Genomic DNA, 20,368 nt, shown 5'->3' with positions numbered 1-20,368 from the left:
TGCTACATTATTGCAGTTATGTTTGACTAAGCTAGTCAGATTTGACTGTAGTCCTCCGAGAAATACATTGCACAAATGTCACCAGACCCATAAAAACTTATAATTTACTGTTGGTGTTTTTGGAAATAATTAACAGTGTTACTTTACTGTAATTGTGCTATTTTCGATCTGAGAGGTAAAACATGGGCTATATTTTCCTTATAAGGGGAAAGCCAGTAAAAAGGCACCAGCACTTAATCAGCTATGAATTGTAATTAAAAGTCAGTTAAGTAGCTAAAGTAGCACTGAAAAGGCAAATCCAAATATTTACTATGCAAAATTGCTGTTAGGTTGGATGTTATAGAGTGAGAAATGCCCATTTTGCTGACCACGCATGGTGAAATCCTGCTGAGAGACTCTGGTTGAGAAGGCACTCCATTTATGGCCTTTCCACCTCTTCTGCATCTCCCAGAGTACACATACAGTGAAGGAGTAGGCAGAATGCACATTGGACTCTTGCAATGCACAGCCCTAAGCTTAGAATTATAACAGGCAATCATTGCCACACTTAAACAAGGAAATTATTTAGAAACAACAACAATTTGTATTTATATAAAATGCCTTTAATAAAATGTCCCAGGATCTTCACAGAGGCAGAGAGATTGAGCGTAGGGTGCACTCTAATGGTGGTCAAAGGAAGCACTGCAAGGATATTCTGAAAGCTTCACTTAGAAGTTTTGATATCTACCACGAGTTCTGGGAAAAGCTCACCAAGGATCACTGCACCTAGGGAAACCAAATGAAAAAGGATGCGGCCTCCTTCGAAAGCAAGCGCATATCTGAGGCAAAGAGAATATGCAAAGAGAGGAAATCCTGAGCCAACAGCTTGTTCAAAACTCAATCGTCTGCAGTACCCTGCCCTATTTGCAGCAAAGCCTTCTGGTGCAGTCACCTGTGTGTCCACTAGAACCCCACCAAACATTCCAGATGAAGGACATGGCCATCTTTGTCTTGAAGGATAAACAGCATAAATCAAGTATGACACTTGGATATTATGGCAGATGACCAAAAGCTTGGTCAATGAACTAGGTTTGAAGGAGTGCCTTAAAGGAGGAAAATTAGGTAGAGACTTGGAGAGGTTTAGAGAATTCCAGAGCTTATAGCCTAAGCAGCAAAAGGCACGGCCACCAATGGTCGGGCAGTTAAAATTTGGGATGTGCACGGGGCTGGAATTACTGGAATGCAGATAACTTGGAGTGTTATGGGACTGGCGAAGATTACAGAGATGGAGAGACAGGAGGCCATGGAGAGATTTGAAAACAAGGATGTGTATTTTAAAATTGAGGCATTTGTTATCCAGGAGCCAGTGTAGGCCAGTGAGCATGGGTGACGTGTGAATGGGATTCGAGTTTTGGATGATCGAGTTTCTGGAGGTTAGAATATGGAAGGCTGGCCAAGTAAGCATTGGAACAGTCAAGTCTGGAAGTAAGAAAAACATAGATGAGAGAAGCAAAAGAGCTGGGGCACGACAGAGATGGACAGTATCACGAAAGTGGAAATAGCCAGTCTTAGTGATGGCACAGATATGCGGTTAAAAGCTCATCTCCAGGTCAAGTATGACGTTTGAGGTTGCAAATAGTCAGTTTCAGCCTCAGACAGTTGTCAGGGAGAGGCAGTCAGTGGCAAGGGGGTGGAGCTTGTGGCAGGGACCACAGTGTGGCTTCAGTCTTCCCAGTATTTAATTGCAGGAAATTTCTGCTCGTCCATTACTGGATGTCAGACAAGCAGTCTGACAATTTAGAGACATTGGAGGACTTGAAAGAGTGATGATGTAGAACTGGTTGTCATCACTGTAGAATTACAGAATGGTTACAGCACAGAGGGAGGCCATTCAGCTCATCGTATTTGTGCTGGTTCTCTGAAGGAGCAATTCACCTAGTGCCTTTCCCCTGCCTTCTCCCTATAGCCCTGCACATTCTTCCTTTTCAGATAATAAACTAATGAATGCCTCAATTGAATCTGCCTCTACTACGCTCTCAGGGACTGCACCACTCACTGTGTAAAAACAAGTTTCTCCTCATGCTACCATTGCTTCTCTCATCAATTACCTTAAATCTGTACCCTCTGGTTCTCGATTCTTTCACCCATGGGGACAGTTTGTCCTATCTACTCTGTCCAGACTTCTCATGACGTTAAATACCTGTATCAAATCTCCTTTCAACTTTCTCTTCACCAAGGAGAATAGTCCCACCTTCTGCAACCTATCATCATAACTGAAGTTCCTCATCCCTGGAAGCATTCTTGTGAATCATTTCTGCACCTTCTCTAATGTCTTTGCAACTTTCCTAAAGTGTGGTGCCCAGAACTGGGCGCAGTACTCCAGCTGAGGTCGAACCATTGTTTTACACATGTTTGATATAACTTCCTTGCTTTTGTACTCTCTGCCCCTATTGATAAAGCCTAGAGTGCTGCATGCTTTATCAATCGCACTCTCAACCTGTCCTGCCAGAACATATATTATAAATATATCATAAATCATAAGATTTATGCAGATATACACCCAGACCCTCTGCTTTTGCACCCCTTTTAGAAATAGACCCTTTTTAAAATTTTGTCTCCCGGTAGTCCTTATTAAAATGAATCACTTCATGTTTTTCTTCATTATCTTTCATCTGCCACTTGTCTGCCCATTCCACCGACCTGTCTATGTCCTTTTCAAGTTCTACACTATCTTCGTCACTGTTCACAATATTTCCAAGTTTTGTATTGTCCACACATTTTGAAATTGCGCCCTGTACACCAAAATCTAGGTCATTAATAAATATCAGGAAGAACAGGGATCCTAACATTGGAGCCTTGGGGAAAACCACTATGAAACTTTCACCAGTCTAAAAAACAGCTATAAACCACTACTCTCTGTTTTCTGTCACTCAGCCAATTTCATATCCATATCGTTACTGTACATATCCATATTGTTACTTAAGCTGATAAGTGGCAAGACATAGAGTGCTTCACCCTACTTGTGACTTTATGATGGAGGCAAGGTAATTGATAAAGCAACTGAAGATGATTGGGCCGAGGGCACCATCCTGAGGAACTTATGCAGAGGTGTTTGGTCTCCAAAACCACAACCATCTTCCTTTTGTCCATTAGGTATGACTTCAATAAGTGATGAATCACTCATCTTATTGAATATTACACCTTTGTCCATAGATGCATCAAGTAGTTCAACAAATTTACTGGAAATGCAGGTGCCCTGTTGTTTGTAACGCAGGCGATAATTAAAAATTTGGACCCAAATGACGTTGAGATCCACTGACCAAGCTATATGGATTCTATTCTTTGTGTAGAGGTCTCTTTAATTCTGGACACAGTTTACCTCAATGCAGATTTCCACTGTAATTACTAAAGTTACTGTGCCTTGGAGCTTGGTAGGAGCCTTAGAGCTTAGTGGAGCATTGGAGCTTACTGACATTCTGTGTATAATGTCTATCTGGAGAGAGCCCTCTCTGGAGAGTCACACAAAGCAATGGGAAAGCACAAAAATGTAGCACATTACACACGTAACATATTTTGTGCTTTTTCATACTGTCTTTCATGAACAGCGTGTTCTCTCTAGACTGTTCTTTTAATAATGGTGAGTGCTCTGTGTGGAAATTTCTTTAATGTAATGTTCAGTCTACTGCTGTTTTGTGGAAATTACTGTAATTTCTCAGTCTCCAAAGCTATTAGTCATGATCTGTTAAAATTTAGGAAGTCTCAAAGTAAGCACTATAACCACACCTATCTTGTTGTTATTTAGAGAAGTATATCAAAGAAGTTCTATAAGATATCATCTCCAGTATTTATTTTTTCAATCTCAATGAATGATATGGTGCAGTAAATAGGTTGTTCTGATCATGGTGAAAATAATGAATTTGTGACATGGTGTTTAACATAATTAGAACTATTTATTGGATCTTTAAATTGTGAAATTATTTGTGGTTAAACATTTAATGGACTTCTGGAATGTGTTATTATTACTGGGTAAAATTAATCAGTGGATTGACTGGATTTAGTGAATTTACAGGCGTCTACCTCAAGTTTGAGAAAAAGCTTCATCCCTTGATCACAGATTTGATGCAATGGAAGTGTATTGCCTTAAAATTGTTCCTCTAAGGTGGAGTCCAAAACTGCAAGTTTAACATCGTGCCTTAAATATTCTCTTGGGTGGAGTGATTACTCCTTTAATCAGTCTGAATGTCTTACATTTAGGGATATATTGCAGAACATCTAACAATACGATACATGATCTAAAAATGTAACTTATGGTATCTCTTTACGACCTGAACTGAATATTCCTGTATGTACTACTTCAACCACTTTGGTGGATTGAGAAAACGCTTGGTGAGATGCAACCATATATAAATCTATGCTGCTTTATTTCACAAGTGAACATATGAAACAATAGATGTGCTTAGATTCACTTAGCACATAAGTACAATTTGTTTTCGAGTAATAATACAAATGTACAAATACTGTTACTTGAATCTCACCTGACTTAAAATAAACATTCTCCTACATTCTCCTCCTAAACTTGGCAAATGCATTGTCTAATAGCCTTCCATTTAAAAATGAACAATGTATTTGCCTGGACCTGACTGCCTCTTGGCTTTAAAAAAAAGCGCTCTGCATTCACAGTCAGAAGGGATCAAAAGCTCAGTGGGATTGTGTTTGCTTGGTTCTTGCCTATCTGATTGTATCCAGAGCATCTACAACAATGACTTATCTTCCCTACCTTGTACCATTAAGATCCAATGGCTTTTTCTTGGGGCCCTTCCTCTTTGTTATCTATTTGTTGGGTAGAGGTAGCTTGGGCAGAGATAGCAATTCAAGGTGTAGAGTCAAGACAGGAGAGCAAAATAGTAAAATGAGAAATGAGTGTCAGAGAATGGCAGGGACAGAGAAAAAAAGCCTAAGAACACATCAACAGTCAAGACTAGATGTTGCAAAGGTAACAAAAAGACAAAACTGAAGGCTTTCTATCTGAATGCATGTAGCATTCATAACAAAGTAAATGAATTAATGGCCCACATTGAATTAACTTATGCTCTGATATTAGTTACGGAGACGTGGCTGCAGGGCGACAAAGATTAGGTCCTTACTATTGAGGGATATATGACATTCAAGAAGAATAGGAAGTTAGGTAAAGCTGGAACGGTAACACTTAATCAAAGAAGGCATTGGTACAATAGTTAGAGATGATCTTGGTTCAAGAGATCAGGATTTAGAATTGGTTTAGGTAGAGATGAGGAATAGTAGGGGGAAAAAAAATCATTAGTGGGAGTGGTCTACAGGCCCCCTAATAGTAGCCACAGTGTAGGATAAAGTATTCAAGAGAAAATATTGTGTGCTTGTGATAAAGGTATGGCAATAATCATGGGTGATTTTAATTTACACATAGAATGAAAAAAGTCAGATTGGCAGGAGTAGTCTGGATGAGGAGTTCTTGGAATGCTTTTGAGAGAGTATCTTAGAGCAGCATGTTCTGGAACCACCCAGAGGGCAGGTTATATTAGACTTGGTATTGTGTAACGTGACAGGCTTAATTAATGACTTCAGAGTAAAGGTAGCAGTGACCACAATATGATTGAATTTTACACCCAGTTTGAAAGGAAGAAGAGTGGGCCTAAGACTTTAATTTAAACTTAAATAAGGGCAGTTGTGAGGATGAAAGCTGAGCCAGCTGAAGTGAACTGGGAAACTAGGCTAGAGGATAGATCAATAGAGAAGCAGTGGCAGACATTTAAGGGGATATTTCAGAGTATTCAGAATAAGTACATTTCTACTATAAAGAAGAATTCTCAGGGGAGAACCCAACATTATTGTTTACTAAAGAAGGTAAGGAAAGCATCAAACTTAAGAAAAAAGCATACAACTTTGCAAAAATTGGTGGCGGGACAGATGATTGTACAGAATATAAAGAAAGGCAGCGAATGACTAAAAGGTTAATCAGGAGAAAGAAATTGGAGTATGAGAGGAAGATAGCTAGAAATGTAAAAATGGATAATAAGAGTTTCTACAGGTATTTAAAAAGGAAAAGAGTAAGTAAAGTGAATGTTTGTCCTCTAGCGCGTGTCAATGCAAAGATAATGGATAAAAGAGTGCGAGGAGAGCGGAGACACAGTATAAAAGAGCGCGAGGAGAGTGGAGACACAGTATAAAAGAGTAAAAGAGCACGAGGAGAGCGGAGGAGACACAGGATACAAGAGCGCAATTAGTAAATAGTAAGGAAATGGTGAAAGTTTGAACAAATATTTTGCTTCTGTGTTCACTATAGAAGATACAGGAAACATTCCAGTAATAGCTGCAAATCAGGAGGCGAACAGGAAAAAAGAACTTGGTGAAACTGAAATCACTAGGGAAACGGTACTGAGCAAATTGATGGAGCTGCAGGCTGGCAAGTCTCTGAGTCCTGATGGACTACATCCTAAGGTTTTAAAAGAGGTGGCTAATGAGGTAGCTGTGCTGGTGCTAAATTTCCAAAATTCGCTAGATTCTGGAAAGGTTCCATCAGATTGGAAAGTAGTAAATATAACCCCTCTATTCAAGAAGGGAGTGATGCAGATAATAGGAAACTATAGGCCAGTTAGCTTGACCCCTGTTGTGGGGACGTTATAAGAATCGATCATTAAGGAGGTTATAGCTGGGCACTTAGAAGAGCTCAAAGCAATCAGATTGGTTTTGTGAAAGGAAAATCATGTTTAACCAATTTATTACAGTTCTTTGAAGGAGTAAAGTAATAACATGCACAGTGGATAAAGGGAAGCCTGTAGATGAACTGTACTTGAATTTCCACAAGTCATTTGTTAAGGTGCCACATCAAAGCTTATTACAGAAAATAAAAGCACATAGCGTAGGGGGTAACATATTAGCATGGATAGAAAATTGGCTGGCAGAAAGCAGAGAGTATGCATAAATGGGTCTTTTTCGGATTGGCAGGATATGACGAGTGGAGTCCCACAGGGGTCTGTACTGAGGCCTCAATTTTTTACCATTTACATCAATGACTTAGATGAGGGGAGTGAAGACATTGTAGCTAAATTTGCAGATGATACAAATTTAAGTAGGACAGTATGTTGTGAAGAGGACATGAAGTTGCAGATGGATATAGATAAGTTGAGTGAGTGGGAAAAGATCTGGCAAATGGAGTTTAATGTGGGAAAATGTGCAGTTGTTCACTTTGTCAGGAAAAATAAAAAAGCAGAGTATTACCTAAATGAAGAATGGCTGCATAATTCTGAGGTGCGAGGATCTAAGTATTCTAGTGCATGAGTCACAAAAAGTTAGTATGCAGGTGCAGCAAGTAATTAAGAAAGCTAATGGAATGCTATACTTTATCACGAGAGGAATTGAACATAAAAGTATGATAAAAACAAAAAAAACTGCGGATGCTGGAAATCCAAAACAAAAACAGAATTACCTGGAAAAACTCAGCAGGTCTGGCAGCATCGCCGGAGAAGAAAAGAGTTGATGTTTCGAGTCCTCATGACCCTTCAACAGACCCTTCCGTTGAAGGGTCATGAGGACTCAAAACGTCAACTCTTTTCTTCTCCACTGATGCTGCCACTGCCAGACCTGCTGAGTTTTTCCAAATAATTCTGTTTTTGTTTATAAAAGTAAGGATGTTATGCTTCAATTATACAGGGCATTGGTGAGAGCACACCTCAAATATTGTGTGCAGTTTTGGTCTCCTTATTTAAGGAAGGGTGTAAATGCATTGGAGACGGTTCAAAGGAGTTTTACTAGATTGATACCTGGAATGAGTGGGTTGTCTTACGAAGAAAGATTGGACAGACTGGGCTTGTTTCCACTAGAGTTTAGAAGAGTGAGGGGTGATTTGATTGAAGTATACAAGATCCTGAACGGCCATGATAAGGTGGACGTTGAAAGGATGTTACCTCTTGTGGATGAGTCCAGAACTAGGGGGCACTATTTTAAAATTAGGGGTCGCCCTTTTAGGACAGAGATCATGATAATTTTTTCTCTGAGGGTTATGCAACTTTGAAATATTCTGCCTCAGAAGGTGATGGAGGCGGGGCCATTGAATATTTTTAAGGCAGAGGTAGATAGATTCTTGTTAGGCGAGAGAATCAAAGGTTATCGGGGTTCGATGGGATTGTGGAAATTGAAACACAAGAAGATCAGCCACGTTCTTATTGAATGGTGGAGCAGGCTCAAGGGGCTGAATGGTCAACTTCTGTTCCTATTTCTTATGTTCTGTTGCCCCTTGGTGACACCATTCAAACTTGTGGGATCAGCTTGCACATGTGGAGTGGTTTGATGCAAGCTCAAGCATTGAGCTATAGAGTTAAACATTTGCTTCATTGCGACAAGGCTATACGGGGTATAACATTTGGGCCCATTTACAATGTGTTGTGCTTACCAACTGGGAGGTCCAAGTTAACTGATGAAAAATGCAAAGCTTGAAGTTGAGTCTGAGGCCTCATGACTGTTATCTAGTAAGCTGTCTTCCTGCTCCTTTGTAAAAAGAAAAAAATATTGTTTTGGCAGTAGCCATTCCTTAGGCCACAGCTACCAAAAAGTTCTGAGCGGAACTTGTCCTGTTTCTGCTCATCCCAAAGCAATTTCTGTCAGAGGGCCTAAAACGGGTAACAGGTCCCTCAATTACGTAAATAAGGAGTCTGATGCCTATTTTGTAAAAATGGCCCTCACCAATTTGGGCTTGGATTTTAGTATTAGGTATACTTGAGGCACTGGGTATTGGGCCCTGATCTGGACCTTGTTGCATCCATCTTACACCCTATGAAACTTGTGCAACAAGGTCTAATTTGTAGCATTATATTTCTTTCTTCCCCGCCCCCTCCCTCCCAACCTTCCCAATACTGTCAGGGAGGGGAGACAGTAGCATAGTGGTGATGTCACTGGTCAAAGATCCAGAGATAAAAACAAAAAAACTGTGGATGCTGGAAATCCAGAGACCCAGGTTTGAAGGGCACATTCTACCACAAGGGTTGATACTTTTTCTTCATCAGAGTTACAAAAGTCAGAAATGATTTTTAGCTAGAATATTGTGCTATGAGTTAGGTTTTGTTAAACTAGGAAGCATATTTTGATAACACTTATTATAGTTCAATTTCTTAATGTTACAGTGAAGCTTTGCATTTTTCATCTGTTAACTTGCAGAACAGTTCAAGGTTGACAAAAACTATCTTTATTTGCTATTACATTCTGTGTATTTTCAATTCATTAGTTATGTTACTGTAGCCATCTGTTTGTCAGTCGTGGCTCAGTTAGTAGCATACTCGCCTCTGAATCACAAGGTTCCGGGTTCAAGCTCCACTCTAGGGTTTAAGTTGTTGTCGGAATTTGTTGAATACAAATTAGCTGCTGTGTTTCCTACATTGCAACAGTTACTGTGAGCTGCATTTTCATTGCCAAAGCAGGCAGCTCAAGCCTGGAAATTTCACCGCCATAGGCAGACCTCAGGAGCCATGGTGAGATGAAATAAAGTTCTAAATGAATGTCTATTACAGAGTTCATTAAATTAAAAAAACCCATTTAATCCATTTAAATCTACTCAAGCACTTAATCCCTTATAAAAACAAACATTTGTATTCATAATTCCACATAAGAGACAGCTAATCCTTTAAAAACCTCAGAGCTGTCAATCACACTGTGAACTTCAAACCTTCCAGTGTGATAATGGTAGATTATGAGAAGCAACCAAGCATTAGTAATTATCTAACAAAAGCACTTAGAGTTATATCAACAAACAGCTATTGAAACTGCTAGAACAGTTATTTTTTAACTCACTTAGAAACAGGCAGGCCTTTGTTTTCCATTTCTAAAGGGCTGGACATTTAACTAACTTGACAGCTTGACAGTTCTACACACATTATCTGCCCTTCAAGAACATTTACAACATCTCTACAGATTGCAACTCCCTTGCTGCAGGATAATGCCCTTGCTCGTGCAAAAACGGGGTCTGTTTGAACTCAGTACTGAGTTCAAATGGCCCTGCTGAGCAACATGTTTCCCACATGTGGGTGTCACGTGCCGTCCTCGTTTTCCCTGCCCCTTTGGCAAGGAAAAACAGAATCTGTCAAAAATGGGGGCAGGACTTTCGGATCTAGGCCCTGCCCAGCATTTATAAAGGTCCCAGGAGTCTCCACGAAAAACAAGCCCTTTATTTCAAAAAGTTCTTCATTGACTGTAAAACACTTCGAAATGTCTGGTGGGCATGAAAAGTGCTATATAAATGCAAGTTTTTCTTCTATTTTCATCAAGTGTACTGGGTATTGCTTTTCTTGAACTTTCTATTTATAATATACATTTATTATATATGATCCAGGCAAAGGATTTTGAATCAAACTCTAAATTATGAAACAATGAAATGTTGTTTCAGATGGCTCTGCCTCTTTCAGATGTTTATAATTGACATTTAGCATCTTTATGAATTTGACATTGGAACTAATACTCTAATGCAATGTAATACTGTGAAGCTGGCCTAGAGTCAATTCCGTTGGGAATTTAATTCATCGCACGGACCAACATTTCACTTCGGAAAAACCAGTAAGCACTTCCAGTCAAGATGTTTTTATCAGCTTGATGTGAATGTGAATGAGGAAGTTGACAATTGTTACTCAGGTGTGTGATCAGAGTAAATAACTCCACAGTACTTGTACCTGGTTTACTGAAATGCAGCAGATACCAAATTTGTTTGGAAGTTTGCAGCTGCAGTTGAAATAGGATATCTTACATTATACAGAGCATTTTAAAAAGAAATAGTTGTGTATGCAGTCCTTCCCATCCCGGTACTGTGGAATTTACCCCATTTCACTTTGCCATACGGATTCCAGACCATTGGTGACAACATAAAAACAACTGTTTGTGTAAAAAAAAATGGGACTTATGTAGTTGTTTAATAAGTCACAACTGTGACTTTCCTTTTTGACTGAGGGCTTTCCCCAATACTGGATGTTTAGGTCAGTAATTTGAAATTTACATTGTTGGCCTGTGTCATGAAAAGTAGTCAGTCCACGGTTCCACTAACATCTATTTATATCAGTTCACTGACTATGCTTCCTTCAGTAATGCAGGGAAAAGGATTTTCAAATGGTTTTCTATGCCAACAGCAGTGGAATATCTGCATCACCAGACAAAATGAGAGAAGCTAGACAAAGCAAACATTAACAAGCATTCAGACCATCCATATCCCGATAGAGAAGAGGCACTATATTAACTGCGTTTTGTTGAAGCAGAATTATTTGTATTGCATTCAATAATCAGAAAATATCGTTAATAGTACCCAGTTGTTGTTAATTGTAGCTGTAATATCTCACTATCGACATAGACAAAATTAGTGTTTCTTGAGCTAGAGAAACACATTTTACCATTTGATTTATACAAATTTCATAGCAACAATGAATATAGGTTGTCTATTGTGATTAACTTGTGTTAATTTCCTGCTCGCAACTATAATAGCTTTTTTAAACAAACTACCTTTGTGGAATCCTCTAGATTAACTTAAGTTTGTTATGGTCCAGACATGGACAAAAGTGCTGAACTCCCGAGATGAGGTGAGAGTCATTGCTGTTGACATCAAGGCTGCATTTGACCAAGTGTGATATCTAGGAGCCCTAACAAAACTGGATTCAATGGGAATCATGGGGAAAACTCCTCACTGGTTGGAGTCATACCTAGCATAAAGGGAGATGGCTGTGGTTGTTGGAGGTCAATCATTTCATTCCAGGACATCACTGCAGGAGTTCCTCAGTGTCCTGGACCCAACTATCTTTAGCTGTTTCATTAATGACCTTCCTTCCATCATAAGCGGCGATGTTCGCTGAAGATTGCACAATGCTCAGCACAGTTCACGACTCCTCATACTTAAGCAGTCCATATCCAAATGCAGCAAGAACTGGGCAATATCTAAGCTTGGGCTGACAAGTGGCAAGTCATATTCGTACCAAACAAGTGCCAGGCATGACCATCTCCAACAAGAGAGAGCGAATCTAACCATCACCCCTTGACGTTCAATGACATTACCGTCGCTGAATCTGCCACCATCAACATCCTGAGAGTTGCCATTGATCAGAAACTGAACTGGACTAGCCATATAAATACTGTGCTACAAGAGCAGGTCAGAGGCTAGGAATTCTGCAGCGAGCAAATCACCTCCTGACTTCCCAAAGCTTGTCCACCATCTACAAGGCACAAGTCAGGAGTGTGATGGAATACTCTCCGCTTGCCTGGATGAGTGCAGCTCCAACAACAGCTAAGAAGCTCCACACCATCCAGGACAAAGCAGCCTGCTTGATTGGCCAGTTTCCACAAACATTCACTCCCTCCGCCACTGACGAACATTGGCAGCAATATGTACCATCTACAAGGTGCACTGCAGAAACTCACCAAGGCTCTTGAGGCAGCACCTTCCAAACCCACGACCACTACCATCTAGAAGGACAAGGACAGCAGGTACATGGGAACACCACCATTGGAAGTTCCCCTCCAAGTCACTCACTATCCTGACTTGGAAATATATCGCTGTTCCTTCACTGTCACTGGGTCAAAATCCTCGAACTCCCTCCCTCACAGCACTGTGGTGTACCGACACCACAGGGACTGCAGCGCTTCAAGAACAAAGCTCACCACCACCACTTCATGGTTAATTAGGGATTGGCAATAAATGCTGGACCAGCCAGTGATGCCCACATCCTGTAAATACATAAATTAATCAGCTGTAGCAATGAATGGCTCATTGTGTGATAGTCATAGAGGTCTACAGCATAGAAAAAGGCCCTTCGGCCCATTGAGTGTGCACCGGTCACACAAGTACCTAACTATTCTAATCCCATTTTACAGCACTAGGCCCCTGGCCTTGCATGCCATGGCATCACAAGTGCACATCCAAATACTTCTTAAATGTAGATTGTTTCTGCCTCTACCACCCTTTCAGGCAGTGCATTCCAGATTCCCACCACCCTCTGGGTGAAAATATTTTTCCTCACATTCCCTCTAAACCTCCTGCCCCTTACCTTAAACCTATGGCCCCTGGTTATTGATCCCTCCACCAAGGAGACAAGTTCCTTCCTGTCTACCCTATCTATGCCCCTCATAGTTTTATACACCTCAATCATGGCCCCCCTCAATCTCCTCTGCTCCAGGGAAAATAACCCCAGTCTATCCAATCTCTCCTCATAACTAAAACTCTCCAACCCAGGTAACATCCTGGTAAAGTTTCTCTGCAATCTCTCCAGAGCAATTTCATCCTTCCTATAATGCGAATTCCAGAACAGCACGCAATACTCCAGCTGTGACCTAACCAGCGTTTTATACAGTTCCAGCATAACCTCCCTGCTCTTATATTCTATGCCTCAGTCAATAAAGACAAGTAACCTATATGCCTTCTTAACCACCTTATCTACCTGTCCCGCTACCTTAAGGGATGGGTGGACATGCACACCAAGGTCCCCCGATCCTCGGTGTTTCCCAGGGTCCTACCATTCATTGCGTATTCCCATGCCTTGTTTGTCCTGCCCAAGTGCATCACCTCACACCTATCTGGATTAAATTCCATTTGCTACTGATCAGCCCATCTGACCAGCCCATCTATATCCCCCTGTAATCTAAGGCTATCCTGTTCACTATTTACCACCCCACCAATTTTCATGTCATCCGCGAACTTAATGATCCACCCTCCTACATTCAAGTCTAAATCATTCATAAATACCACAAACAGCAAGGGACCCAACAGCAATCCTTGTGGAACCCCACTGGACACAGGCATCCAGTCACAAAAACACCCCTCACCCTCTGCTTCCTGTCACTCAGCCAACTCTGGATCCATTTTGCCAAATTGCCTTGGATCCCATGGGCTCTTACCTTCATTATCAGTCTACCATGCGGGACCTTATCAAATGTCTTGCTGAAGTCTGAGTAGACTATGTCAAATGCATTGCCCTCATCTACACACCTGGTCACCTCTTCGAAAAATTCAATAAAATTGGTCAGATATGAACCCCCCACCACCCTTAACAAAACTATGCTGACTGTCCTTGATTAATCCCTGCTTCTCCAAGTGTAGATTAATTCTGCCCCTCAGAATTGCTTCCAATAGTTTCCCCACCACTGAGGTTAGACTGACTGGCCTGTAGTTCCCTGGGTTATCCCTTCCTCCCTTCTTGAATAATGGTACCACATTGGCCGTCCTCCAGTCCTCTGGCACCTCTCCTGTGGCCAGAGAGGTACTGAAAATTGTCAGTGCCCCTGCTATCTCCTTCCTTGCCTCACTCAACAGCCTGAGATACATTTCATCCAGGCCTGGAGATTTATCAAATTTTAAGCCTACCAGACCACTTAGAACCTCCTCCCTTTCTATGCTAATTTCTTTAATTATATCTCAGTCCTTCTGCCTGATTTCCATACCCATGTCGTCCCTCTCACTTGTGAACATTGACACAAAGTATTCATTTAGAACCCTATTTTCGTATTCCGACTCCGCACACAAATTGCCACTATGGTCCTTAATGGAGCGCTACTCCTTCCCTAGTTATCCTCTTACTCGTAATGTACTTGTAAAATAACTTTGGATTTTCCTTTATTTTACCTGCCAGTGCTTTTTCATGCCCCCTTTTTGCTTTCCTAATTTCCTTTTTAAAGATCCCCCCCTACACATTCTGTACTTCCCTAGGAGATTTTTTGAGCCCTCAGTGTCTGCCGTAAGCCTCCCTTTTTCTCTTTATCCAAACCTGTGTATCCCTTGACATCCATGGTTCCCTGGATTTGTTGCTGCCACCCTTTCTCTGTATTAGAATATGTTGGCCCTGTACTGTCCCTATTTCCTTCTTGAATGAGTCCCACTGCTCTGATGCAGATTTAACTAAAAGTCGCTGCTCTCAGTCCACTCTGGCGAACTCATATCTGATCTTATTAAAATTGGCCTTCCCCCAATTTGGAACTCTGATTTCTGGCTCATCCTTGTCCTTTTCCATAACAATCTTGAATCTAACGGAGTTATGATCACTATCTGCAAAATGCTCCCCCACTGATACCTCTACCACTTGCCCGGCTTCATTCCTAAAATTAAGTCCAGAACCGCCCCCTCTCTTGTTGGACCTTCCACGTACTGGGTTAAAAAGCTCTCCTGGATGCATTTTAAGAATTCCGCTCCCTCTAAACCAATCGCACTATGACTAACCCAGTTAATGTTGGGAAAGTTGAAATCCCCCACTCTTATCTTTACACTTCTCTGAAACTTGCGTACATATCAGCTCTTCTATTTCTCTCTGACTGTTTAGGGGCCTTTAGTACACACCCAGCAATGTGATTGCTCCTTTTTTGTTTTTCAGTTATACACATATGGCTTCATTTGAGGAGCCTTGAAAGATGTCATCCCTCCTTAGTGCTGTAATTGATTCCTTGATCAATATTGCGATTCTCCCTCCTCTTTTACCTCCTTCCCTGTCTCGCCTGAAGACCCTATATCCTGGAATATTGAGCTGCCAATTCTGCCCCTCTCTCTCTGTGACAGCAATGACATCATACTTCCATGTGTTAATTTGTGCCCTCAACTCATCTGCCTTATTCGTCAGACTCCTTGCATTAAAATGAATACCATCCAACCTTGGCAAGCTCGCTAGTGGCTTAACTGGCCTATAATTTCTATGCCTTCCAGACTCACTTGCTCTCTCTTTTAATTTGGGTTGTGCATCTCCCCCTGCTGAACCTCCTCTCAGGATCCCATCCCCCTGCCAAGCTAATTTAAACCCTCCCCAACAGCACTCGCAAACCTCCCGCAAGGATAACAAAAACAGAATTACCTAGAAAAACTCAGCAGGTCTGGCAGCATCGGCGGAGAAGAAAAGAGTTGATGTTTCGAGTCCTCATGACCCTTCGACAGAACTGGGTGAATCCAAGAAAGGGGTGAAATATAAGCTGGTTTAAGGTGTGTGGGTGGGGGGGGTGGGGGTTGGGTGGGGGGAGAGAAGTGGAGGGGGTTGGTGTGGTTGTAGAGACAAACAAGCAGTGATAGAAGCAGATCATCAAAAGATGTCGCAGACAACAGAGCAAAAGAACACATAGCTGTTAAAGTTGGTGATATTATCTAAACGAATGTGCTAATTAAGAATGGATGGTAGGGCACTCAAGGTAAAGCTCTAGTGGGGGTGAGGGGAGCATAAAAGATTTAAAACTATTTAAAAATAATGGAAATAGGTGGGAAAAGAAAAATCTATATAATTTATTGGAAAAAACAAAAGGAAGGGGGAAGAAACAGAAAGGGGGTGGGGATGGAGGAGGGAGCTCAAGACCTAAAGTTGTTGAATTCAATATTCAGTCCGGAAGGCTGTAAAGTGCCTAGTCGGAAGATGAAGTGTTGTTCTTCCAGTTTGTTTTGGGCTTCACTGGAACAATGCAGCAAGCCAAGGACAGACATGTAGGCAAGAGAGCAAGGTGGAGTGTTAAAATGGCAAGCGACAGGGAGGTTTGGGTCATCCTTGCGGACAGACCGCAGGTGTTCTGCAAAGCGGTCGCCCAGCTTACGTTTGGTCTCTCCAATGTAGAGGAGACCACATTGGGAGCAATGAATGCAGTAGACTAAGTTGGGGGAAATGCAAGTGAAATGCTGCTTCACTTGAAAGGAGTGTTTGGGCCCTTGGACGGTGAGGAGAGAGGAAGTGAAGGGGCAGGTGTTACATCTTTTGCGTGGGCATGGGGTGGTGTCATAGGAGGGGGTTGAAGAGTAGGGGGTGACGGAGGAGTGGACCAGGGTGTTCCGGAGGGAATGATCCCTACGGAATGTCGATAGGGGGGGTGAAGGGAAGATGTGTTTGGTGGTGGCATCATGCTGGAGTTGTCGGAAATGGCGGAGGATGATCCTTTGAATGCAGAGGCTGGTGGGGTGATAAGTGAGGACAAGGGGGACCCTATCATGTTTCTGGGAGGGAGGAAAAGGCGTGAGGGCAGATGCGCTGGAGATGGGCCGGACATGGTTGAGAGCCCTGTCAATGACCGTGGGTGGAAAACCTCGGTTAAGGTAAAAGGAGGACATGTCAGAGGAACGGTTTTTGAAGGTAGCATCATCAGAACAGATGCGACGGAGGCGAAGGAACTGAGAGAATGGGATGGAGTCCTTACAGGAAGCGGGGTGTGAGGAGCTGTAGTCGAGGTAGCTGTGGGAGTTGGTAGGTTTGTAATGGATATTGGTGGACAGTCTATCACCAGAGATTGAGACAGAGAGGTCAAGGAAGGGAAGGAAAGTGTCAGAGATGGACCACGTGAAAATGATGGAGGGGTAGAGATTGGAAGCAAAATTAATCAATTTTTCCAAGTCCCGACGAGAGCATGAAGCAGCACCGAAGTAATCATCGATGTACTGGAGAAAGAGTTGTGGAAGGGGGCCGGAGTAGGACTGGAACAAGGAATGTTCCACATACCCCATAAAGAGACAGGCATAGCTGGGGCCCATGCGGGTACCCATAGCCACACCTTTTATTTGGAGGAAGTGAGAGGAGTTGAAGGAGAAATTGTTCAGTGTGAGAACAAGTTCAGCCAGACGGAGGAGAGTAGTGGTGGATGGGGATTGTTCGGGCCTCTGTTCGAGGAAGAAGCTAAGGGCCCTCAGACCATCCAGGTGGGGGATGGAGGTGTAGAGGGATTGGACGTCCATGGTGAAGAGGAAGCGGTTGGGGCCAGGGGACTGGAAATTGTTGATGTGACGTAAGGTGTCAGAGGAATCACGATGTAGGTGGGAAGGGACTGGACAAGGGGAGAGAGAAGGGAGTCAAGATAACGAGAAATGAGTTCTGTGGGGCAGGAGCAAGCTGAGACGATCGGTCTACCGGGACAGTTCTGTTTGTGGATTTTGGGTAGGAGGTAGAAGCGGGCTGTCTGAGGTTGGGCGACCATCAGGTTGGAAGCTGTGGGAGGAAGAGCCCCAGAGGAGATGAGGTCAGTGACAGTCCTGGAAACAATGGCTTGATGTTTTCTGTTGTCTGCGACATCTTTTGATGATCTGCTTCTATCACTGCTTGTTTGTCACTACAACAACACCAACCCCCTCCACTTATCTCCCCCTACCCAACCCCCACCCCCCACCCACACGCCTTAAACCAGCTTATATTTCACCTCTTTCTTGGATTCACCCAGTTCTGTCGAAGGGTCATGAGGACTCGAAATGTCTACTCTTTTCTTCTCCGCCGATGCTGCCAGACCTGCTGAGTTTTTCCAGGTAATTCTGTTTTTTTGGATTTCCAGCATCCGCAGTTTTTTTGTTTTTATCTCCCGCAAGGATGTTGGTCCCATTCTGGTTCATGTGCGACCCATCTGCCTTGTACAGGTCCCACCGCCCCCAGAAACAGTCCCTATGTCCCAGAAATCTAAAGCCCTCCCTCCTGCACCATTTCTCCAGTCATACATTCATCTGGACTAACCTTCTGTTTCTATACTCACTAGTGCATGGCACCGGAAGTAATCCAGAGATTACTACCTTTGAGGTCCTATTTTTTAATCTGTTCCCTAGCTCCCTAAATTCTACTTTCAAGACCTCATCCCTCTTTCTACCTATGTCGTTCGTACCAATATGTACCACGATCTTGGTCTTTTTGCCCTGCCCCTTTAGAATGACCTGCAGTGACATCCTTGACCCTGGCACCAGGAAGGCAACATATCATCCTGGAGTCATGTCTATGGCCACAGAAACGCCTGTCTGTTCCCCTTACTATTGAGTCTCCTACCACTATTGCTCTTCTCCTCTTTTTCCTCCCCCACTGTGCAGCTGAGCCACTACAGTGCCATGACCGTGGCTGCACTCCCCAGAGGAACTGTCACCCTCAACAGAAAAATGGTTCTCAAGCAAGATGCACCCTGGGCATTTCCTGACTACCTGCCTGATACCTTTCTTCGGACTGATGGTCACCCATTCCCCCTCTGTCTGCACTCCCGTAAGCTGTGGGGCGACCACATCTAAAAATGTGCTATCTATGAAACTCTCAGCCCCGCGGATGCATCTCAGTGCCTCTAGCTCGGAGCTGAAGTAGCTGCAGCTGGTGGAACCTCCTGCACATGTGGTCGGTCAGAGTGCAAGGAGTGTCTGAGACTTCCCACATGTTGCAGGCGGTACATAACATGGGACTGAGCTGCCCTGCCATATCTCTAGTTAAAAAAGAAACCCTTACTTTAAGTTAAATATGGTTTTAAAAAAAGTTAAATTATTTATGTCATTTAAATAAAAACTAGAACCCTTACCTTTTCTTAGCTTAATCTATTTTAAATGGAGAGTGATCTTGGAATCCAAATTATTTTTCACTAATAAGAAGGTACAACATAATGCAAGACAATCTTATTCAATGTATCAGAAAACAGTGAAGATTTTTTGTAGGTTATCCTTCCTCCTTTCCTTGGCTTTTCTCATGTTACATGGGGTCGCCACAATGGTGGTTGATCTTCCTTCATATCAACCACCTTTTTTTGGGTTTGGCATATGGTTTTAAAACCAGATGCCCTTGATAGGCTTTGCCATTTGCCTAAGTCAGGGAAAAAAAATTTTTTCAACACAATCTCAATGTGCAACTTTGATTTTTGATTCAATTTGTTTTTTATATTTGCCAGTTTATTTTGTTTTGACTTTCACCATTTCAGTTAGGACCTGGAGAAAGCTCTTGATACATAAAATACAGTACATCATAAACTTCCGATATTGGTAGATCTAATTTAAATGTTGACTGATGGGGGGACAAAATGGATGAATCTGGTGATTTTGACAGCCATATATGTTTGCTTATTTCTGATAATTTAACCTGTTTTCTTTTGCAGGTCTTCCTCTGCTTTCAAAGATTTGCAGCTGACATAATTGGTATCAAGCTAAATAAAGCAGAGATCGAACAATCACAGGTATTGTAAAAACACCAAACGAATTCGATTACCTAAAGTTAATTTGCTAAATTCTTTAACCCTACTCAACATATTCCTTTCCCTAAGGTTTTATATTCTACTAAAGATTTAATGAAGAAATAAATTAATATGATACTATTTCAGAATTTATTTGGTCAAGGCTAGAGTGCATCTATGGGCAGCATTTTCCAGTTGGCGAGCAGGGGCAGGGCCCAGCTTGCCGACGCTGGGTGACATCGGGCATGTGTCCCAACATCATCCCGGGTCGTTTAGATTTTCAGTTCGGCGGCATGCTGCCGACTCGGCTGGGAGCCCGTCGAACTGTCAATGGTTTATTATGGCCATTAAAAAATTAAGTAATGAACTTAATGGCCCTGCCTGTACAACCTTAAGGTTGATGGGCAGGCAAGGAGGCCAGGCAGCCTTCGAATAATGCATGAAACCTCATCCACGGGCGGGATGAGATTTCATGTAAGATTTAAAATTTCAGGAAATT

At 42.2% G+C, this 20,368-nt stretch overlaps 1 protein-coding gene across 5 annotated transcripts in view; it reads left to right on the top strand.

Moving 5' to 3' along the window:
- Nucleotides 1–20,368, top strand: part of rab28 (RAB28, member RAS oncogene family) — a 175,321-nt gene that overhangs the window by 134,002 nt on the left and 20,951 nt on the right. For all 5 annotated transcript variants that reach the window (XR_005943610.1, XR_005943608.1, XM_041192369.1 and 2 more), the window contains exon 6: nt 19,795–19,872. Coding sequence is in view for 3 of the 5 variants with exons in the window: in XM_041192369.1 (XP_041048303.1) it covers nt 19,795–19,872 (78 nt within the window). In the remaining 2 variants the exon portion in view is untranslated. The remainder of the gene's footprint in view (nt 1–19,794; nt 19,873–20,368) is intronic.

Source organism: Carcharodon carcharias, chromosome 1, assembly GCF_017639515.1.
Source record: "Carcharodon carcharias isolate sCarCar2 chromosome 1, sCarCar2.pri, whole genome shotgun sequence".
In the NCBI taxonomy this organism is placed as follows: Eukaryota; Metazoa; Chordata; class Chondrichthyes; order Lamniformes; family Lamnidae; genus Carcharodon; species Carcharodon carcharias.
This window is presented reverse-complemented; position numbering and strand designations above follow the sequence as displayed.